Here is a 24,303-nt window from a genome sequence, read left to right as displayed (position 1 = left end):
TTGTGGCCACTTGGGGAGTGTACCAGTGGATGGAAGATCTTTCTCTCTGCCTCTCTATAAATCCGAATTCCAAGAAAAATAAATCAATCTTTTTTGAAAAAGGAAAACATAAGGAATTATGGGGGTGGGAGGAGGTAACCCTAAACTTCTCAGTGCTGCTTCCTGCTGTATAACTTTAGACAAGTCTAGGTGTCTATTTATAAAGCGAGAGTAATTGGGATTAGTTGCCGTGGCATGGAAAGTGCTTGGTGCAAAACAAATGAGTAATAATTGTACTAGTTCTCTTCTTCCACTCCTTAGCTAATGCTCCTTACTTTCATTCTTGTCAACAGAAAATTTTAAAGTTACAAGAAAAAAGAAGCTTGTAACCTACTAACAAACAAATCCTTGATGTCTTCTAGGAAAGCTATCTTCACAAACAGTAACTCTAGCCCTTCTTTCTGAGCTGTGACGTGTAACCTCGCCACATTTGTTCAAAAGCGTTACTGCGCTGTAATCATTTTATAAGTGAGTTATACTGTTATTTCCCTTACTCTGAAAACTTTTAGGCAAGGGAATGTGCATCTCATTTTCTACAGTGTTGAATGTAAATGCCTATGATCTAAAAGTTAAGTCATTGTATAAGAGAACTCTAAATTGATGCAGATAAAAAGAGTGCTTAAGTGTTTTGCTAATTGTTTCTCATTTGATAAATGACCCTCAACATACTCCCTCCAAGTGTATGTTTACTCAAGACTGACCTAATCCCCTGCTGAAACACGATTACCCTTTGGATACGCTCCGGTTGTTCATTGCCTTCCTGTCTTTAATAAAATGCTTTCACTTTCCTGGTTCTTCATTAAGTTACTAAAGGAAGCAGACACTTTTCTGGACAGTCTCTGTTTGATAAATGATCATGTCATGCTATCGTGTAAAGCAGTGCTGCAAAGTACTGGGGAGCCAATTCTGTGTCCCCTGCAGGGCTGGGAAGCTCCTGCGTGGGCGTCTGTGCTCTCTCCACGATTAATGATGGCCACTGATGAACCTCTGTTTGACCAGCATGTTCCAATCTTTATTGAAAACGTCTGGCCCAAGTGTCCTTACTAAATCTAAAGACAGCCATTTGTCATCCCTCTGACTGCCTGTCATCGTCTGCCTTAGAAAAATCTATAAATTTTGGCTTGTTCCTGACTAAACTGTGGGATGAATAAATTTATCTTTGGGTCACTCTGCTGGTCTGGATCAATACTGAGCAGAGGTTGAATAAATTAGAAACTGAGAAAACATGACAGCCCCATTGCATTTTGTTCATTTGTGTCTTATAAATCAAATATTTAGTTTATATAAGAGGCAAACATGTCAATTTTTTTAATTTTCCCTATTCATTTTGAAGATTGTATACCTCATGATAAATGGTCATCAGAAAACCAATGAAGTAAATCACTAACATATCTGACTATGACATTAACTTTTCAGATCATTTTATTGATTTAGAAAACTTTGCAGGCATAAAAACTAGAGGTATTAAGGGGTTCTTTTATTCTTTCAAGTTTTTACAGATTTTTGCAAATCGTTGTTTTACTTTATACTGTTAGCAAGCTATATAATTTAGTACAAGTGAAGTTTATGATTCAACTTACACTTACTGTTTTCATAAACATAGAAGTCTTTGTAAGTCATCATGAAAGGACTTAATACTTATATACATATATGTGTAAAGAAGTTACATAAAAAGAAAAATAAATGTTAACCAAAGCAAATACCATTTAAGCTACAGCACAACAAGTTAGAGAATTTTTAAGCTATGGAGTACTGTTTAACCTAAAGCCTTTCCTTAAGAGTGGTTGAACTTGCCACCAATTTTATCGAGAAGAAGTGTATCACCTGTCCAAATTTCAGTTATTTTTTTCGTCTATTCCTTTTCTCTGTTTTTCTCAAAAAAAAGACACCCAACTCTTTTTCTAGGTTATCAGTTCTCTTGATTCTGGCCTCTTCCCTTTAGGAATCTCTCTCTTGCATATCTATTTCCAATCTCTCCTCTTCTGGTTTTTATTCTTTCTTTTACCTGTCATTCACAAACTATTTCACAGAGTATCCAGCTCAGTGATGTTCAGACTTCCATCAAGGATTCATATTTAAATCCAGGTTCTAATTTTTAGGTCTGGGGCAGAAGTTGAGATTCTCTGGCACTGCTTCTGCTTCGGGTGGTTCCCACTGCCCTCAGGGTGAAGTAAAACTGTCATGACCTGTATATCCCACCAACTTGTCAGCCCCTGCTTGTATTACATCCTAACTCTACTCCCTTAGCTTCCCATTCTCAGAATTCCCATTTATTTATTTTTCAATTTTTATTGAACATTGCTTACATAATTGAGAAGGATGCATTTCCATGTGTGCCTCTGATCAGAGCGGAGAGGGTCAGGTATGCAGGAAAGTGGGTAGGACAAATGTTTCAATTTTTTTTCTCCTGTGTCTGTAGGGGAGGAGGGAAAGGGATTGCTCCTTGCTGTGAAACTACATTAGCACCCACAGATGGGGGGTGGCCCCTCAGAGACCCCAGTGTGGGGAAGAGGATTCTGAGGATGTTATTTGAGTGATTTTGATAGTTCTGAGACATCACCAGTTTTGTTGCACTAAGGTTGAGAAAATATTTCCAAGGTCTGTTTTCTGACAAGGTCTACCTTAGTGCATCCACAGACCCAAACACTTATGCAAAGCTTGGGCAGGAGAACTGTCCAACCTGTTCTGCTTTCCAGTCTCTGATTAGGAACTCTAGGCCCTCTGTTGGCTTAGATGGATGGGATTTCATGTCCCCCATGTGCAACTGGGCATGCTGTCCACTGCACAGGCATCAGCATCTGAAAAAGCCTAGTCCTGATACATGCAATCCAAGGCCAGACCACATATCTTGGGGCTTCCCTTAGGACTGGGTTTGAGTTCAGCCCTCTACTTGGGTAGTCTCCAAGAAACCTCACTTGTGGTGACCTCAGACTTGACTCTTTTGGGAGCCAGCCAGAGCAGGGTCAGATGCAGTCTGTCACCTACATCATCCCAACACACATACTGGTGGATGCAGCTGCACGGTTAGTTCAGCCCCTAGCCCCATCTTTCATGCATACTGATGGGTCTGCACTCTAGCCTAGCCCAACCTAACATAGGTCTAGTCTTCATGCACACAAGTGAGTTTCTCAGCATAATTGGGCCAACCCCCAGTATCCCCCTCTAGATCCACCCCCGTCCCAGTTTTCATGTGTGTTGGCATGTGCTGCAGGCCTAGCCTAGTTCATCCTGCATTCCATCTGGCTCTTGTGCACATCCATAGATCCTGCAGCTTAGCTTGGCCTGATCTACCTCCAGACCCAGTCCTATTTGGTATGCCAGTGGGTGCTGCTACCTTGACCAGCCTAGACTGCCCCCAGCCCTGGCTCTCATGCTCACCAGTGGGAGCTGCAGCTCAGCTCCCAGTTCCCCTACTAGTCTCATTCTCAACTCCAGAGCTTGTGCCTGCCATGGTGTACTATTTTCTTAAAGCCAAAGGGTTTCCTTCGCAAAAGACGTTGTTAAATATAAGTCGTTAGCCTATGTTAATTTCTAACGCTTCACAAAAATCCTTGTATAGGTATAATTAACAAAGACTTTATAGTACTGGGTCATCTTTGAAAATATTTATAATACTTAATATTATGTGACTAACCCCTCTTATATATAGTATATATTATTAATATAATTAATTATACAATATAATTAATAATTTATATATTATATATTTTTATATATATTAATGCTTTTGGATGGTTAAAGTCAGTGGTACATTATTAGCAAAAGCAATCATTGAGGAACCTGCTGATATTCATATAAAAGCAGTGGTTTTCAGTGCTAAAAATCTCAGATAATTATAGTGGTTTTGTTAGGACTCTCTAATGATGTCCACTTTCTTTTCCCCATGGGACAAAGCTGTCTGTTTCTGACAACTCTTAGGATGGATGTCAGCAACCTTCTTTATGGCTGAGACTTCTCACCAGTGCTACAGGGTTTGATGCGATTAGCTGTTGAGTAACTTAAACAGGATAAAGACTGCCAAAATTAAAGCAAAAAATAGACACACTGAGCCCCAAGAAATACATGCAGCGAAACAGATATCTTAATATTCTGATGTTAGACTTCAAATGCTTTCTGATTAAACCTTCAGAAGATGATTTAAAAGGAGCCTCAAAAATGTATTTGTAGTGTATCCTTAGAAATGTCTAGGTTCAAACTCCCAAGAAACTTCATGCATCTATTTTTAATTGCTTGTATTCTCAGGTTGAAAGAAAAAGAACTTAGAATTTCATCCTTACTCCCTGGATATCTTCTCTCTCTAAGAAGAAACATCTATCCTCAGCATATCCCAACCACTGAACTTATCAGATGGTTTGTGTTTCTTCGCATGATAGTTTGATAATTTTTGTTCCATTATTTATTCATTCTGTATTAAGTGCCTATTACATGCCAAGCACTGAGCTTGGCTCTGAATAATCCTTAAGTCAATAAATCAAAATTCATTGCTCTCAAGTCTAGGGGGGTATACAGTGTTATACAATAACAGTCATATTCACCAGAATTATTCATTCACTCTTTTAGACTAAAAACAGTGATATGATTAACATATCTTAAAAAAAAAACAAACTATAGGATTTATAACAAAATAGCAAAGGTACTTTCAATTTCACTTGTTTCCACATACATTTTCCTGCCATGTCTAAATAACAATGTCTGATTTTTGTTTTATTTTTAAAATATTTGTCAACTAATTTCCTACTATGGAAGATGATGAGTTAACTCTTAAAAAATAGTTTCGATCTCCACAGCACTTCCTTCCTCTTATACTGTAAGTAGAGATATACTAAGATTATTAATTAAATCACCATTGAGTGACTAATTACTAACCTAACAAATATTGTTCACAGCTAGACTACGTAATATGTTGTTACTGCCTTTTATTTTCCCTAGAGTTAAAAGTTACTTGTTATTTGCTTATTTTCTTATTACTTATGCAGCCTGCTGTAGCACTGGGATAGTTACCTTCTCTCAGGGTCATGTGTGAATCTAGCCTTTCTCCTGATTTTTAGATGCCATATCTTCCTTTCCTGATTTACTCTTCATTTAGTTAGGACACATTTTTTAACAGCTGAAAAAAATGCCTGTGTAATGTTCATTTTTTGAGAGCTTTCATGCTAAAACATGTTTTATATTTTATAGTTGATTGAAAATTGATTATATACTTCTCGAATGGGAACATTTTTTCTTTAATTTTTGAAGACAGTAATATACTGTTTTCCATATTAATTCATCTGATTAATAATTCTTTTTAATATGATCCCATTTTCACTGTAGAAGCCTTAAGTATGTTCTCTCTACTCCTGGCTATGCTAAAAATTTTTAAGACTGGATCTTGGTCAAGGTCAATTTTCATCCACTATGTTCACTATTTTGGAGATAATTTCAATCTGAAAATTCATGTCTTTTAGTTTTTATTTTTTCTAATATTTTTAATCTATTTTTAAAAATTTATATGCAAAGAAATGCATTTATTTAAATGAACATATTAATCCATGTGACAACACCCATAAGCATTATATAGAACATTTCCATCGTTCCAATTACTTACAAATGGCTGGGGCTGACCCAGGCTAAAGCCATGAACTGGAAACTCAATTTAATTCTTGCAAATGAATGGCAGAGATGCAACATTTACTGCAGCCTAAAATATCTATTAGCAGGAGTTGGTAGTAAAGCTGGGACTTGAACCTAGGCACTTCAATATGGGATGCTGGCATCCTAAGGGATGGCTTAACTAAGGCCAAATGCTCTCTCCTAATCTGATTTTACCCATTCTTTTAGATGTGTAGTAATATCACCACCATCTGCTGGTTCACTCCCCAAAGGCTGCAACAGCCAGGGTTGGGCTATGCTGAAATCAGGACAATGAAACTCCATCTGAGTCTTCCATATGGGTGACAAAGGCCCAGACATTTGGGCCATCTCCTGCTGCTTTCCCAAGCATATCAGCAGGGAGTTAGATCAAAATGTGGAGTAGCTAGGACTCCATCTGGTGATGATATCAGCTACAGGCATTACAGACAATGATTTAACCTTCTGTGCCACAAGATTAGCTCCTCTATGAAGCATTATTTGCTTATCTATTTGTTGTAGAATTTGTTTGATTTATTAAGTGTGTGATAGAATTCATTATTTAATTCATCTGGTATTGGACTTTGTGGAAAGTTTTACTTAATTTGTAAAATATGATTAGTTAAAAGCATTACTAAATATAGAGCTATTCAGATTCTCCATTTTCTAACATTAATTTGGCAATCTATGTCTTCCAAGGACATTATCTAAGCTGTTAATTTTTGGCATAAAATTTTTCAAAATATTCCCTTATTGGTCTTAACTGTAGAGATAGCCTTGTATTCCTTTCTCATTCTGCTTTAAAACTAATTTTTAAAATTAAATTGACACATAAAGTTATCAATATTTATGGGGTACTCTGTGATGTTTCAATACATGCTTACATTGTGTAGTGTCTGGTTTCCTATATCCTCAAATGTTTATAAGTTCTTTATAGTGAAAACATCCAAAATTTTTTCTTACATTTGCTTTTCTATTTTTTTAAATATTGAAAGTCGTAGAAAGCAATCTTTGTCTGCCATACATGGGCTTAACAGCCAGGTCTGGACCAGACTAAAGTCAGCAGCCAGTAACTTCTTCCAGGTTTTCTGCATGGATAGCAGTCCCAAACACGTGGGTTATCTTCCCACTGCCTTCCCAGGCCATTAGAAGGGAGCTGGATTGGAAGTGAGGCAGCCAGGACATTGAACTGGCATCCATATGGGATGCTGGCATGGCAAGTTTTGCCTTTACTGCCTGTGCTACAATGCCAACCCCTGCTCTTTTTCTTCTTCTTCTTCTTCTTCTTTTTTTTTTTTCAGGTTTATCTACTTTTATTGGAAAGGTAGATTTGCAGAAAAAAGGAGATACAGAGAGAAAGGTCCTCTGTCCAGCTGTTCACTTCCCAGGTGTCTGCAATAACCAGAGCTGAGCTTATCCAAAGCTGGGAGCCAGGAGTTCCTTCTAAGTCTCCTATGGGGGTGCAGGGACCCAAGGACTTAGGCCATCCTCTGCTGCTTTCTCTGGCCACAAGCAGGGAACTGGAATGGAAGAAGAGCATCCCAGATATGAACCTGTGCCTGTAGGGGATCCCAGCACGTGCAAGGTGAGGATTTAGCCAACAAGCCATCATGCTGGGCCCTTTTTTTCTTACAAAAATATATAGTATGCTGTCACCATCTATAGTCATCCTATCATGTAGCAAAACACCAGAACTTCTTACTTGTCGGTGTCTACAAGTTTCTCCATCCTTCCTTTCCCCCCCTTAGCCTTCCATAGTCTCTAGTAGTTACCATTCTACTGTCAACTTCTGTGGAATCAAATTTTGTATGTTAAAATCATTATTTAGATTTATTAAGAGACAGGCATGTTGTTGCAGATAACAATTTATCCTTTTTTAGTGGTCAAATAATATTTCATTGTATATGTACATCAAATTTTTAAAAAAAGATTTATTTTTATTGCAAAATCAGATATAGAGAGAGGAGGAGAGACAGAGAGGAAGATCTTCCATCTGATGAGTCACTCCCCAAGTGACCGTAACAGCCTGTGCTGCGCTGATCCAAAGCTGGGAACCAGGAACTTCTTCCAGGTCTCCCTGCGGGTGCAGGATCCAAGGGCTTTGAGTCATCCTCGACTGCTCTCAGGCCACAAGTAGGGAGCTGGATGGGAAGTGGGGCTGCCGGGATTAGAACGTGCCCATATGGGATCCTGGCGCGTTCAAAGTGAGGACTTTTAGCTGCTAGGCCACCATGCCAGGCCCAAAACATTTTTTTTTTCTATTCATCAGTTGGTTTGAAACTTAGGTTAGTTCCAATTCTTAGCTATTGTGAATAGTTCAGTAATAAACATAATGTTTTCACAGGATGATTTCATTTACCTTAGATATATACCCACCTGTGAAATGACTATATTCTATAGTAGTTCAAATTTTAGTTCTTTTTTTTAAAAGATTTATTTTTATTATGTTTTTATTGGAAAGGCGGATATACAAAGATGAGAGACAGAGAGGAAGATCTTCTATCCGATGATTCACTCCCCAAGTGAGCGCAACGGGCCGATGCTATGCCGATCCAAAGCCAGGAGCCTCTTCCAGGTCTCCCACACGGGTGCAGGGTCCCAAAGCATTGGGCCGTCCTTGACTGCTTTCCCGGGCCACAGGCAGGGAGCTGGAAGGGAAGCGGGGCTGCCGGGATAGAACTGGCGCCCATATGGGATCCCGGGCGTGCAAGGCGAGGACCTTAACCACTTGCGCCACCGCGCCGGGCCCCAAATTTTAGTTTTTAAAGGAATTTTCAAAATGTTTTCTACATGGCTGCAGTAATTTGCTTCCCCAATATCAGTGTGAGAAGATTCTCACTTCTTACTGCTGCACTTGAAATCTTTTGTCTTTGATAATAGGCAGTTCTACTGGAGGGATGTAATATCTCATTGTAGTTTTGATTTGCAGTTCTCTGATGACTAGAGATATTGCATATCTTTTCATGTACCAATTGGTCATTTGTATGTGTTTTTTTGAGAGCTACTTAGATCTACTGCCCACTTGAAATTGGATTTTTTGTACTGAGTTGAGTTCCTTATATATTCTGGTTATTAAACCACTCATATTCTCTCCCATTATGTAGATTGACTCTTCATTATGTTGATGTTTCTTGCTGAGCAGCTCTTCAATTTCATAAAATCTGTCTATTTTTACCTTTTCTCCCTTTATTTGTGGTTGATATAAGAAATGTTTGCTTTTTCCAGTGTCCTAAAATATTTTCATGTTGTTTCTAATAGTTTCCTAGTTTTCAGTTCCATTTTTTTTGAGGTTTTCTTGTGTATGTATTGTTTTGTATAATATGAGAGATATGGGTTTAGTTTCACCTTTTACATGTGGATATCCTAGCACCATTTATCAAAAATACTGTTCTTGCTCAAGTGCATGCTCTCACACCCTCTGTCAAAGAGCAGCAGATATGTGGGTTTACTCTGAGGGTCTTGGATCTCTGTTCTATTCCACTGATCTTTGCATCTTTTTATGCCACTATTAGGCTATATTAATTACTATAACTTTGTCATGTATTTTATAATCAAATAATGTGGTATTTCCTCTTTGTTCCTTTAACCTCAGATTGCTTTGGTCCTTTCGGTTCCACACAAGTTTTAGTAGTGCTTCTTCTTCTAGTTCTGTTAAAAAATGGCATTGGCAATTTGATAGGGTTTGCACTGAATTTATAAATTATTTGAGTAGTATGGGCATTTTTACAATATGTATTCTTCCAGTCCATGTGTACAGGATACCTTTAAATTTCTTTGTGTCATCTAATTTTTTTCAACATGTTTAACAGAATTTAACGTAGATGTCTTTCATCTCCTTAAATTTATTCAATGGTATTTTATTTTTATAGTTACTGGAAATGAGATTGCTTTGTAAAATTTGTTTTTCAGATAATTTGCATTGCTACTGATGATTATATGTTGACCTTGTTTTCTGTTAACTTTGCTGGATTTGTTTGTGAGTTCTAATGTTGACTCAGTGCAGCCTTTGGGCTTTTCTCTATATAAGATCATTTCACCTCCTGGCTTCTCATTTATGGAAATGTATACTGATGGAGTACTGGGGTCTACCATATCCAGATGTGGGGGTACAATGCAACATGCATTCCTGCTTCCAAAAAAAAAAAAGATGGACTCCCAATGAAACTGTGGAAATGTGTAGACAATGGGATGCCAGACTGTTTGACACTGTCTGTACCAGCAATGTCAGGGCACACTGAAATAAGAGACTGATGGAATTATGACTGCTTATGAAGGACTATACTATTGTAGCAACATAGAGAAAACCTGTCAGAGGTGGGAATTTGGAGGGGGGAATCCCAAATAAAATTTAAAATTTAAAAATTAAAAAAAAAGAAATCAAGAAAAAGAAAAGGTCATTTCACCTGCTAATAATGATACTTTGACTTTTCTCTTTTCAGTTTGAATGTCTACTATTTCTTTCTCTTGTCTCATTGCAATGGGGAGGATTTCCAGTACTATGTTCACAAAAAATAAAAGTTGACATTCTTTCTTATTCCAGATCTTACAGAGAAAGCCTTCAGCTTTTCTCCATTCTTCTGATGTTAGGTATTAGCTTGTTATATGCCTTTATTAAGTCTAGTTGTGTTCCTTCTGTAACTAAATTGTTCAGAATTTTTATCACAAAAGTATTTTGGGTGTTATTAAATACCTTTTCTGTATCAACTGAGATAATAATATGATTCTGGTCCTTCATTCTGTTGATATGATATGGTCATATTTATTGATTTGTATACATTGAATCATCCTTAGATCTGGCATGATACCCACTGATGGTGGTGATTCATATGTGGTATTGCATTTAGCTTGTAAGTATTTTGTTGAGGATTTTTTATCAATGTTGATTAAGCATACTGGCTTATAGCTGTTTTTGCTATTTCATTTATCATGTTTTAGTATTCTAATAATATTGTTGTCATAGAATGAGTTTAGAGGGCTTGGAACGATGGCTCAGTGGCTAAATCCTCACCTTGCATGAGTTGGGTTTCCATATGGTACCGATTCCTGTCTCAGATGGCCCAAAGTCTTTGGATTCTGCACCCATGTGGGAGACCAAGAAGAAGCTTCTGGCTCTGGATTGGCTCATCTCTGACCACTGTGACCACTTAGGGAGTGAACCAGTAGACAGAAGATCTTACTCTCTGTCTTTCCTTCTTTCTTTAAATCTGCTTTTCCAATAAAAATAAAATAAATCTTAAAAAAGAATAATTCTTTCTTCTTCTATGTTTTGGAGCAATTTAAGAACAGGTATTATTTCCTCCTTAGGTACTTTGTAGAATTCAACAGTGAAGCCTCTGGCTCTGAGCTTTGCTTTGCTGAGACTTACTGATGACTCCAATGCTACTTGTCAGTGTTCTATCTGGGTATGTCTTCATGACTCAGTCTTCCTAATGCATATGTATCTAAGAATTTGTCTTTTTCTTCCAGTACATCTCTTGGGCTGGTTCAATTTTCGTAGAGAAGAATCCTCCAACTTTTTCACCATGTTGTTTTAGGCCACTTAGGCAGTTTTAAGAGTAGCACCTGGGATGTGTGCATTAGGGGGAGATAAGTGTTGACTCCCTAACATTTCACTAGTCAGTCTTTTCACTAAAGCCGTCTTTTACCAGCATTATCCTGTACTGCTGTTTTTGATGCTCAGTCTCTCTGTTTTGACTTCATACATTAAACTGGTCCTCTCTAAGTTTGTTGTTCTGATGTTCTCTCCAGGTAGTCTTTTAATTTTATTTACACTTACCCTTTAATTCATACATTGAAATACCAGGTAGTATGAGTATTTCATGCAAAGCCTGAAAGACACTTCTCAATTGTAATATGGAAAGATATTTCTATCAGGGTCAGTGGCTTTGGTTAGAAGAAAAATAATGTGGAGCCTGGCTGTGGCACAGTATGTTAAGCTTTTAAATGCAATGCTGGCATCACATATGGGTACCAGTTCAAGTCCCAGCTTCTCCACTTTCAATCCTGCTCCTTGCTAATGTTCCTGGGAAAGTAACAGAAGATGGCCAAGTGGTCCCTAGAGGAAGCTCCTGGCTCCTAGCTTGGTCCTGGCTCAGCCGTGGTTGCTATGGTTATTTAGCAAATGAGCCAACAGATGGAATATCTCTTTCTGCCTTTCCTTCTCTGTAACTCTGTTCCTTTCAAATAAATAAATCTATCTTTAGGAGACAGAGAGGGGGATAGAGAGAGAAAGAGAGACAGAGAAGCAATGTGACCCCTGCTAAGCATTCAGTGCTGAAGCATGCAAAAAGCTGGATGGGCCAAGCATAATCTCACTATTGCCAAATCCAGTGCATTGCTTATAACTTCTTATCTGCCCTCATGTTAACCATGTCATTTAATGAAAGAGGCCAACTTCTTAATGTTCCCTTTTCTCTTCTCCAACATGACTCTTTCTGGAGCTTTCTAACTGATCTTTCCATTTTAGAATCTTTCTTTACTTAGGCTTGATCTCATTTACTTTGTTTTGACAATGTTTTGTCCATGGCTTTAAATACATAAATGATGTTGATTCTCAAACATTCTAATCTCCTTTGAATTACAGATGCCTATTTGACATGTCAGTTTCAGTGTCCAGTGGGTATTACAATAGAAGAAATTCTCCTGTCCTTTCTCTATATCCCCAAACTCATCAAGACTGTCATGTCTTCATAGTTCCTCTCACAAAGCCATCCTGTTTCCTCCCTTTCCTGTATTCTTACATCCTACTCATCAATTTCCATGGGTTCTATCTAAAAATATATTTCTAAGCCACCCACTCCTACTCACATCCAAGCAACCAACCTCGTTTCTGCAGCAATCTCCTTGATGTCATTCTTGAACACCATTCTTTACATAGCAGAGTGAAAAACTTTTTAAATAAATATAATCCTTTCTCTGACTTTTTGTTGCACTTACAAAAGGAAAGAGTTGTGATCCTGTTCTAAACAGTCTCATAAGAAATGTCCTATGTTTTCCTTTCTAATCTCATGTTATTATGTTTTCTCTTCATACCTGAACAATGATTTGGCCTTTTTGATTCCAATACTCTAAGTGCTCTTCGGCCTTAGACCCCCTGTATTTGCTGTTTCCTAGGCCTGGCATGTTTCCCTAGCATTTTGCACTTCCTTGTTTCTCATCTTCGAAATGTCAATGCTAATGTTATTTCCTTGAAGATTTTTTTTTAATGATGTGAACTTCTTTTCTATTACATCATCCTATTTATTCCTCCATTGAACTTTTTCATTTTCTTCTATGTATTTTCTGAATATTTCCTCCTCTGCCCCATTGTAATATAATCTTCCTTTAACTAGAGAGACCCCATGGCTAGGATGTGTTTCTCTAAGGGCCTAGAACACTATCTGGCTCAAAGATTATACTCTGAATAGATCATTTTGATGAGAAGGAAAAGTTATACAGAAGAGATTATTAAATTTAGTCTTTAAGAATGAAGGATTGGCTACTTACATGCTGATTATTACATGAAATAATCAGCAGTGATTAAGGTTTTTATTTTGGTTATGCTTTTATTCTGGCTATGTATTAACATGGCCCAGGACTAATTATTGTTAGCAAAACAGTGTGAGCACGATTTGTTTAAAGAGATAGAGATGATGCACGTTCGGTAGTGAATGCTAACAACCTCCCTCCATGAGGTGGTACCTGCTGCTGCTTCTGCCCTGTTGCTGTACCCACAGGAAGACCCTTTTGTGCTATAGGGAATAGCACCCCAATGGAATATACAAATGGGTAGCAATTTGGGCAGGGTTCAGTACTTGGTCATATCTGGAAGTTCATGGAGTTTCCATGTGGGGATATGCAAACACATGGTTATTATGGCATCTTGTACAAGATGGGAGAACAAGGTTCAGGTGCACCGAGGGAAGGGGGTGTGCTGGGCCTGTAGCCATGTTGGGTTGGCTTGAAAGGGGATGGAATTTAGCAGTGTGTGGCTAAAGCTCAGAGATTACTGGAAGTTTCTTACTTCCTCCTCCTGATTCCCTGTTCAGCCTATTTCAATAGAACTTTTGGGATCATGTGGAGGCTAGCAGTGGTCAAATTCCTCTGTCCTGAGTTAAAATCAGAATGAAATAAGACTTTGGAAGTAATGACAATAGCTAAAATGAATCTTGATAATTATGATAAAAACTAGGGGCTATTGCTGGGACAGTGGGGTAAGTCACTGCTTCTAACACCAACATCTCATATTAGATGACCGATGTGAGTCTTAGCTGCTCTGCTTCTGATCCAGCTCCCTGCTAATGTACACAGGAAAGCAGTGAATCTTAGCTTAAACACTTGGGTGCCTGCCACCAGAATTTCTCTCTGATTCCAGTTTCCTGTTAATATGTATCCTAGGTGGCAATACATAATGGGTCACATACTAGGGTCCCTGTTACCTATGTTGGAGACCTAGATTGGGTTTCTAGCTCTCAGCATTTGGAGAAGGAAGGAGTGGAAGGGAGTTTTTCTCTCTCTCTCCCTTTCTCTGTGTGTCTGTCTCTGCTCATCTCTTTGTTCCCAGATACACTTTAAATGTTAATCAGTGCCCAGCATGGTGGCCTAGCAGTTAAAGCCCTTGCCTTGTATGTGCCAGGATCCCATATGGCTGCCAGTTTGTGTCCTGGCAGCCCCGCTTCCCATACAACTCCCTGCTTGTGGCCTGGGAAAGCAGTCGAGGACGACCCAAAGCCTTGGGACTCTGGACCCATGTGAGAAACCCGGAAGAGGCTCCTGCTTCAAATTGGCTTAGCTCCAGTCGTTTCGGTCACTTGGGGGGTGAATCATTGGATGGAAGACCTTCCTCTCTCTCTCTCTCTCCTCCTCTGTATATCTGACTTTCCAATAAAAATAAAATAAAATATTCTTAAACAGTAACTCTTTTAAAATCATCAGATAACTGGAAGTAATTCTAGAAGCAATAGCTCTGGACCCAGTGCTGTGGTACAACTGATTATGCAACCCCTTGAAATGTCTGCCTTCCATATAAGTGCCAGTTCAGGTGTTGGCTATTGCATGCTACCAGTCTAGTTTCTGCTAGTTGTGCCTGGTAATTAAAAAAAAAAAAAAAAAGGCAGGAGCTTTGGGGTGGGCTTTTGGTGTAGGAGTTAAAGATTCTGCTTAAAGTGCCCTCAGGCCATATATGAGGGCCTGGATTCATGTCCCAGCTCCCACTCCCAATTCCAGCCTCCTGCTAATATTAATGCATACTTGAGCAGACAGGATGACAGCTCAGTGGCTGGAGCACGACCACCATGTGGGAGACCTAGGTTGAGTTCCCAGTGGCTATCTTCAAGCTCTAGTCTAGGGCACTTGTAGGCATCTGGAGAGTGAATGAGTAGATGGGCTTGTTCTCTCTCTCTTCCTTCTCCTTCCCTCTTCACTCCCTCACTTCCCTCTGACTTTAAAATAAGTAAATAGAAATTTTTAAAACTAAGAGCTCAGTTTATGGAGAAAGAAGCCCGTTCCATTGCCAAACTAGAAATATAAGGTTGTAGTAATAGCTAAGCTCTTGGAAAACCCTTTCTAGGATGACTTCCTTAACCCCAAGCTGAGTTAGAGCTACTATAATATTGATGAAAACAGAAACGTGGGGCTAGCACTTCTGGTATAGTGAGTTAAGCTACAAACTGTAGAGGTGACATCCCTTATGGACACCAGCTTCAAGTCCTAACTGCTCAACTTCAATCCAGCTCTCTGCTAATGTGCCTGGGGAATAAATCAAGGATTGCCTAAAGTCTTGGAACCCTGTACCCATGTGGGAGACCTGGGAGAAACTCCTGGCTCTCGGCTTCAGATTGGCTTAGATCCAGCTGTTGCAGCCATTTGGGGAGTGAGTCAGCAGATGGAAGGTCTCTGTGTCTTCTCTGTGTAAATCTCATCTGCCTTTGCAGTAAAAATAAATAAATCTTTCAAAAAATAGAATTGCTTTATATTTTCATTAATTGTTGTTTCTTGAGACCAGGAAGTACATCCTCCCTTCCTTTATTCTAAACTGTGCCTATATAGTGTCTGACAAATATGTAAGTGACCAATATATATTTGAATGAATAATTGAATGAGTATAGTATAATATTATATAGATTTAATATAGGTAGTAAAAATTAGAATAAATGTAAAATTCAGGGCACACATGCAAATGGGAACAGCCAGGAAAGAGGGCTGATATAGTCATAGTTACTAAAAATTAGGTGATATGATTTATGAAGTGGGAAATCTAATCTATAGAAAGAAACATTTCATGGAAAAAAATAATGCAGAGAGTAAAAGGCATATACTTCCTTCTCAGAAGAGACCTTTGTTGTATTAATAAGAGATGGAGGCATTGGTGTTTGGGAGAGAAACCAGATAAGAGAGCAGAATTACTTAAATACATTTTAAAAATTTAGAGTCAAAAATTAATTTTAGAACAAATCCAGAAGTTTTTTTTTTTCAGAATAGTTTTTTAAATGCTATACTCAAGTGACACATTTTATGACTATTTCAAAATACATTTTTTCTTCTAGCAAATTTTTAAAAATTTCTTTTTCTTTCAGGATATACTTGACGATGCAATAGAGGTCTTCCATCTGTAGTCTCACTCTCAAATAGCTGTATTGGTAGGAGCTGCTGGGAGCCTGAAACTCCATCTGGATCTCGCATGTGAGTCGTGTGGGGGTCCAAGTACTTTGGTTATCTTCTGTTCCTGTCCCAGGCACATTATCAGGGAACTGGATAAGAAAGAGAGTACCTGGGGCTTGAATTGGTGCTCTGATATGGGATGCTGTCATCGCAACTGGCAGCTTCATCACTGTGCCAAAATGCCTTCTACAAAATGTTTTTTCAATCATAATCTCAAATAAAAATTTTAAAAATTTTATACTATACCTTCACATGCAGAAGTTGGTTGTCAACTGCTATGAGGTGATTAAGATTCTCCAATATTTCTAAGTCTCTTATGTCATCAATATTATTGTTTCCAATATTCAATATGGAGAGGGATTTCTAGAATAAGAAGGGTAACAAAAATTATACTTAGTAAATAATCTGAATACTATATGTAAAAATCAGATATTCTAATACATGGAAAGTTTAAGAGTTACCAGTTTAGACTTTTTGGCTTATTATAAAAGTCATGGAGATTTTGATTTTAAGCAACTTTTTTTCATGAGACTTTTATAATTATAGTATAACTGTGACATACTCCTTTTGTCTATAATTCCTCAATACAACCTGCTTTTAACTTTTTAGGATAAGAATCAAAAAGCAAAAAAAAAAAAAAAATTCTCCAATAATTGAGTAACACAACATAAAAAATGCTTGTTGCAACTTAAGCCAATTATCATTTTGTATTAAATATCACTAAGATTTAAGTGTGTTTATTAGCAACACTAACTCAAAATTATTTTAAAATTTGAGGCCCAGGAATCCACTAAAATGCAGTCTACCCCTAAGGCATACTTTCACAGCAACCTTCAGAGAAAATACTTTATGATACATTTTAATAAATGAAAAAATTATGTTTTATATTTACAGTTTCATATTCCACACAAAAAATTGAATAGTACAGTACAGCTGTTTTCAGTGGTGGTTTTGTTAAGCAATAGCAACAGAGCATTCTTCTTTTAAGATTTATTTATTTTTATAGGGAAGGCCAAGTTTACAGAGAGACAGATCTTTCATTTGCTGACTGACTCCCCAGATGGCCCCAAAGGTCAAAACTGAACTGATCTGTAGCTGGGAGCCAGGAGACTCTTCTGGGTCTCCCATATAGTTGCAGGGTTCCAAGGCTTTAGACCATCCCCCGCTGCTTTCCCAAGCCATAAGCAAGGATCTGGATCAAAAAGCAGAGCAGCCAGGACACAAATTGATGCCCGTATGGGATACTGGCACCCATATGCATTGCTGGTGATTGCAGGCATATTTGTTAGTCTTGCCATCATGCTGGTGCCTTCAGTGGTGTTTTAAAATAAAACTACTTTCTCTCTGCCTCTCCCCTCTGTAGATCTGCCTTTCCAATAAAATAATAAATCTTAAAAGGTGGGGAGGAACTGTCACAATGGCTCAATTGGCTAATCCTCCACCTGCAAGTGCCAGTATCCCATATGGGCAGCGATTTGTGTCCCAGCTGCTCTATCTCACAATCCAGATCCCTGCTTATAGCATGTGAAGGCAGCAAAGGATGGTCTAAGGCCTGGGACCTTGCACTGGCATGGAGACCTGGAAGGAGCTCCTTACTCCTGGTTTCAGATTGGCTCAGCTCTAGTTGTTGCAGCCATTTGGAGAATGAAATAGCAATGGAATATCTCTGTGTCTCTCCTTCTCTCTGTAGATCTGCCTTTCCAATAAAGATAAATATGAAAATAAAATAAAAGTAGTCATACCCACAATAAGGCCAGTTAATTGTCTCAGTAATTGAGAGGAGGTTGGTGAGAGTTGACACTATCAGGATGGGCTAGAATAGAAATCAGATCACTTTCTTTTAAATTAGAAAAACTACCTCAAGTTTTATGAACTTGGTACAAATATTACTTTTTGCCTTGCATCTTTGTACCTTCTAGAATAACACTGATGATATCTGTATAAAAACCAACAACTTTATCTCATTGTGTTACAAAGTTCTGTTTTCAGGTAGCTTGAACCTTAATGGCACCTCCTTGCCTTTTAACTTATTGGGGTGTTCTCCATGTGATATGACTAGTTGGTGTCTGGAACACTCAAACTACATAGATCAGAAGAGGAAAATCCATACACAGTGAACCTATGAATTAAATTGAGAACTATGGAGAAAGTGATTAAACATTACTGTGGTACCCTAGGTTGTTTAGACTTTGCTAAGTTATTTTTCATTCCTCTTTATTTTTTTTTCTACTAAAATTTTGACCCATGAAAATAATGAAAGTCCAGACAACAAATGAATTAACATTTATGTTAGAACTTCAGCTTACATAACATTTTCATATCCTTCTTTTGATCCTTTCAATTACCTCGAATGGCAGGTATCCTAGAGTACAGATGCGAGTTTCTGAGATGTATGTAGAAATAGCAGCCTCAGTTCCCCGATAAACTCCCAATGACCATATAAACAGGCAGTGTATGTACCATGTCCCGAAACACCTTCACTATCCTGCTGTTCAATGTAACTTACTAATCACTACATTCCTTGTTGGAGTATTTTAACGTGTTCTTACTGCCAGGGAACGGAGAGTTCTTGGATCAAAAAGAAGCTTTTCTCCAAGAGGAAGTCTCTGACTCTCAACATGAAGCTCTCGCAGTTCTTCCAGTCCTTCCAAACCTTCTATCACAGCAATGTAGTTGCCTCCCAGATACCTGAAAAACAGACATGACTCTGTGTGGCCATACTGAGAATGCCATAGTTCTTAAAAGTGATAAAACAGATAAGAAAATCATTGAATTATGTGAAAATTACCCATGCAGATTTGTATTTATATTGACTATGAGTGGCTCATCTAAATGAAATTATTGCTATGCTCAATTTAGTCCAAATTATTTTTTAAGTGAAGTAATTGAAATAATTCTTTCAAAAATATTTGAGGGACAGCCCTGTGGTGTAATGGGTTAAGCCACCACCCTCAGTATTATCATCCCATATTGGCACTGGTTTGGCTGCTCCACTCTCAATCCAGCTCCCTACTAATGAACCTGTAAAAGCAGCAGAGGATGGCCTAAGTGCTTGGCCTCTGTATCCACTTGGGAGGCCTCTCCCCTGGTTTCAGCCTGGACCGGTCCCAGACATTATGGCTATTTGGGAAGTGAGACAGTGAATGTAAGATCTCTATCTCTATGTATATTTTAAAAGATTTCTTTTTATTTTTACTGGAAAGCCAGATATACAGAGAGGAGGAGACAAGAGAGGAAGATCTTCTACCCACTGGTTCACTCCTCAAGTGGCCAAAATGGCTGGAGCTAAGCTGATCCAAAGCCAGGAGCCAGGAGCCTCTTCTGAATCTTCCACATGGGTGCAGGGTCTCAAGGATTTGGGCTGTCCTCCATTACTTCCCCAGGCCACAAGCAGGGAGCTGGATGGGAAGTGGGGTTGCCAGAATTAGAACTGGCACTAGTATGGGATCCTGGCACGTGCAAGACGAGGACTTTTAGCTGCGATGCTACTGCATCAGGTCCAAGATCTCTATCATTCTGTTTCTGTGTAATTCTACCTTTCAAATAAATACAAGATTTTTTGAAAGTTATCTTGTTTCTAAATCACCTGGCTTATAGTTTTAAAGATTAAGATTTGGGGGCCCAGTGTTATGGTACAATGGATTAAGCCATGACCTATAATGCTAGTATTTTTTTTTAAGATTGATTTTATCTTTTATTGCAAAGTCAGATATATATAGAGAGGAGGAGAGACAGAGACGAAGATCTTCCATTCGATGAGTCACTCCCCAAGTGACTGCAGCCAGAGCTGAGCTGATCTGAAGCTAGGAGCCTGAAGCATCCCCCAGGTCTTCCACATGGGTGCAGGTCCCAAGGTTTTGGGCTGTCTTCAAGTGCTTTCCCAGGCCACAAGCAGGGAGCTGGATGGGAAGCAGGGCTGCCGGGATTAGAACCTGCATCTATATGGGATCATGGTGCATTCAAGGCGAGGACTTTAGCCGCTATGCCATCACACTGGGCCCCTGCAATGCTAGTGTTACGTATAACACTACTCCAGTTACGTATAACTGGCTACTCCAGTTCTGATCCAGTTCCCTGATAAAGCACCTTGTAAATCAGAAGATGACCCAAATGCTTGGACTTCTGCACCCATATGGGAGACTAGGATAGAGCTCCAGACTCCCGGTTTTGGTCTGGCCCATCCCTAGTCATTGTGGCCATTTGGGGAGTAAATCAGCAGATTCATTCTCTTCCTTCCCCCTACCAATGCTCGCCATAAACAAACAAACAAACAAACAAAACCCTTGGGCCTGGAGCACAGTGGCACAGTGGTTAAGGTCCTCACCTTGCACGCCCAGGATCCCTATGGGCGCCAGTTCTAATCTGGCAGCCCTGCTTCCCATCCAGCTCCCTGCCTGTGTCCTGGGAAAGCAGTTGAGGACAGCCTAAAGCCTTTGGAACCCTGCACCCACATGGGAGACCCGGAGGAGGCTCCTGGCTTCAGATTGACTCAGCTCCAGCCGTCGCGGCTGCCTAGGGAGTGAATCATCGGATGGAAGATCTTCCTCTCTGTCTGTCCTCTCTGTATATCTGCCTTTCCAATAAAAATATCTTAAAAAATAAAACCCTTAAGAAAGACCATTTCTGAACCTAGAGATACAAATTTGGATATCTATGTTAGGTCCTAGTAATATGCATATTTAAACATTTTTATTTTTGTTTGAAAGGTAGATGGAGAGTGATAGTTTTCCCTTTCCTGAGTCACTGACTAAATCGCTTACCAACAGCTGAATTGGGCCAGGGCCAGAATTGGGTAACAACAGCAGAACCACCTGAGCTACCCCCTGCTGCCTCCCAGGGTCTTCATTGGCAGAAAGCCAGAGTCTGGAGCATAGGTGGGAGTCAAACCCAGTCACTTTGACATGGTATGTGAGCATGCTAGGTAGTATCATCATCAAAATGCCAAAGGCCTGCCCCTGGAAAGCAAAGGGAGATCTTCCATTTTCTGATTCATTTCCCAAAAGTGCCCAGAAAGGTAAGCCTGGACCAGCCCGAAGTCAGGAGCCTAGAGGTAAATCTGGGTCTCCTGTGTGGCTGGCAAGATGCACATTAGCAGGAACCTATAGGGAGAAGAGCCAGGATTGGAATATAGGCACAAAACACAAATGCCTTTAAAAAAAAGTATGTATGTATGTATTTATATTGGAAAGGCAGATTTACAGAGAGAAGGACAGAGAGAAAGAGCTTCACTCCCCAGATGGCTATAACAGCCAGAGTTGAGCTGATCTGAAGTCAGGTGCCAAGAGTTTCTTTCAGATCTTCCATGCAGGTACAGGGTGACATTGATTTGGGTCATCCTCTGCTGCCTTCCCAGGTTATAAGCAGGGCACTAGGTGGGAAGTGGAGCATCTGAGACACGAAGCAATGTTCATATGGTATTCTGGCACTTATAGATAGAGGATTAGTCAGTTGACCCAATGACCCAGCCCCTGACCATATGCTTTAAAAAAATTTGAAAAGCAAAGTGACTCAAGAAGAGAGGAGAGAGAACGTGAGGGTAAGAGGGAGGGAGGGAGGGAGAGAGAATCTACTGATTCACTTTTTCAAACTGTCATCCATTAGCTGGGAGCTGGATTGAGATTTGATGTTTCAATATGAGATTTTTGCATCACAACAGGTGAGAATTTACCAACTAAACTGCAATGCTAGGTCCCTAAGTGCATTTTTAATAAGGATTTCCCACTCTAATCTGTGTCTCAATCTGAGAATCTTCACCCAATTTCTGAGAAGCATGATAATTATTCCATTTGGGGAAACTGATCTTTATTGCTTTATTGCTTAATTATCATCATTGTAGGAGTAAATGCTTTATTACAATCAAATCTGACATTAAATTCTATGACTTATTAAGATTTGTGATTCTGAAAGACACAGAATTTGGGTGCCAAGATAACTTTTTTTTTTTTTGCCTGTTGAACCATTCATGAGAATGCTTTAGGTATCTCTAAGTTCTTAAAACACTATAACACTTACAACCACCACCAAATAAAAGTATAGCAGGCTTGATAGGATATAAAATTGTTAAGTAATGCCTATGAAGCAACTAAGTTTGTATTAATAATAGTAAATATAATAAAAATTGAGATATATTCTGAAAAGCATTAAGAATCAGTTGATTACATTTTATTTTTAGACAATGAAAAAAGGAAACACATGTATAAAATGTGTATCGTTCCATATAAATGGCAGTTACATTACTCAAAAATAAAAGCACTTACAGTTTTTCTAGTTTCTTTAATGACCTCAGGTTATCTATACATGAAATACAGTTGTTTTGTAGGTACAAGTGGGTCAGATTTGTGGAATGATTCAGGTTAGTGATCTGATTAATACGATTATCATATAAATATAAAACACTAAGATTTTTGCAAAGAGAGAGGTCTTCCTAAAAGGAGAAAAAAAACACCCGTATTTAGTTTTTTGCTGAAAACTTGTAAGTCTGTTTTTAAGAAAATCTTTCACTTGATCAATGTGCAGATTTCCTTAAGATTAATACAACAGAACAGTGTCTCTGTTAGTACAGTCAAAACAAGCTAGGATGATTACGACATGTGCTCTAGACTTTGCATTTTGAAATTATATTAATGATATTTGTTGAGTTTTTTTTCCTAGTGCAAGCAGTTTTCCTTGGAAACTGGCTCCTCCAGGAGCTGAAGCAGTGACAAAATTATTGTCCCAAAAATATAAATCAGGGCTTCATAATTTTGAAGGATTTTAAAATAAATTTGTATGGTTATAGCACTGAAAATGGAAAATAATTTATATATTTAAGAATAATGACTAAATTAAAAGTTATAATAAAAATTGTTTTTTAAAAGCCTAATAATGCCCTTGCAAGGAGTGCTGAAAAACCACTAAATGTAGGTTAGTTTCCGTAGTAATGTCTTATAGATTTCATAATGTGTGAATTGCTTTCACCCGTGCTTTCCTCCAAAACAAGATCATTCAAACTGGAGGAAAATTGACTGAAAAAAAGAGCAGTAAATGGGGGCTTTCCAGAGAAAGCAGTTTAGATATGGTATGATGAGTTAGAGAGCTCTGGGCAACAAAAGACAAACTTGAAGCTTGAGCAACTGGATTCTTGGTGAGAAAGATCACCAGGAATCCAGAATGGGAGCTGCAAAAGGGAGCAGAGAATGGGAGAGCAGAGAGGAGGGGAGGAGAGGAGGAAGGGAAGGAGGAAGAAAGCAAAACGGGTGGGTGGGGATGGAGAGAACAAGAGAGAAAGGGGAGGAGAGGGGAGCGCAGAGGGAGGGCAGGGGAGGAGAGGGCAGAGGGAGGGCAGGGGAGAAGAGAAGGAGAGGAGAGGTTATGAGAGTAATAAAAACGACAAGAACAATAAAAAAAACCTCAAGTGTTTCTTAACAGACTTGGCAATTCTTTCATATATTCATTCATTTGATATTTATTAAGCAATTAATGTGAGTCAGGCATTGTATTAGATGGAGTATTTATACTGATGCCAACAAAATAAACATGATTCCTCTCCTCAATAATTTCAACGTTTCTAAGAAAATTATCTCGGTTCTAGTCTTTGGCATTTATGTCAGACAATGGATAACATTAGAAATGGCCTAGCTAGATTAGTGTGGCTTTCAATTTCCCAAATTAAAGCAGGGAATTATCTCATACAAAGAAAATGTAGTTTTACATTTTATTCAAAGGAACATAATCTTGTCTGATATAACTGATCCAATATAACATAAATCTTCATAACCAGTTTAACTATGTACAAAAGGATTTCATCATTAAGCTTCAAATATGGCATTCATACATATTCTTAAAAATTCTGGCATGGGAAATTGTCTTTGTGATTATTTCCTATTATATGTCATCAAAGCTATCTTGCTACACCTTACAACATAGTCCAGGAACATTTATATATACATATATACATATTTAAAATCACAATGCTATATTTTATAGGCAGTTTTAGTAAGTGTAATATCATAAGCAACAAATGTAAATAAGATTTAA

The 24,303-nt window shown here is 38.6% G+C and overlaps 1 protein-coding gene across 2 annotated transcripts in view; it reads right to left on the bottom strand.

Moving 5' to 3' along the window:
• The window catches only part of PPP1R42 (protein phosphatase 1 regulatory subunit 42), a 48,412-nt gene that overhangs the window by 17,665 nt on the left and 6,444 nt on the right, over window positions 1-24,303 (bottom strand). For both annotated transcript variants that reach the window (XM_040995751.1, XM_040995759.1), the window contains exons 3-5: window positions 22,545-22,711; window positions 18,837-18,975; window positions 16,534-16,650 (exon numbers count right to left, since the gene is read on the bottom strand). In XM_040995751.1, coding sequence (XP_040851685.1) covers window positions 16,534-16,650; window positions 18,837-18,975; window positions 22,545-22,711 — 423 coding nt within the window. The remainder of the gene's footprint in view (window positions 1-16,533; window positions 16,651-18,836; window positions 18,976-22,544; window positions 22,712-24,303) is intronic.

This window comes from Ochotona curzoniae, unplaced genomic scaffold (assembly GCF_017591425.1).
Source record: "Ochotona curzoniae isolate NIBS_2020 unplaced genomic scaffold, NIBS_Ocur_1.0 contig_1071, whole genome shotgun sequence".
In the NCBI taxonomy this organism is placed as follows: Eukaryota; Metazoa; Chordata; class Mammalia; order Lagomorpha; family Ochotonidae; genus Ochotona; species Ochotona curzoniae.
Note: the sequence above shows the minus strand (reverse complement) of the source record. Positions and strands in the feature narration are given on the sequence as shown.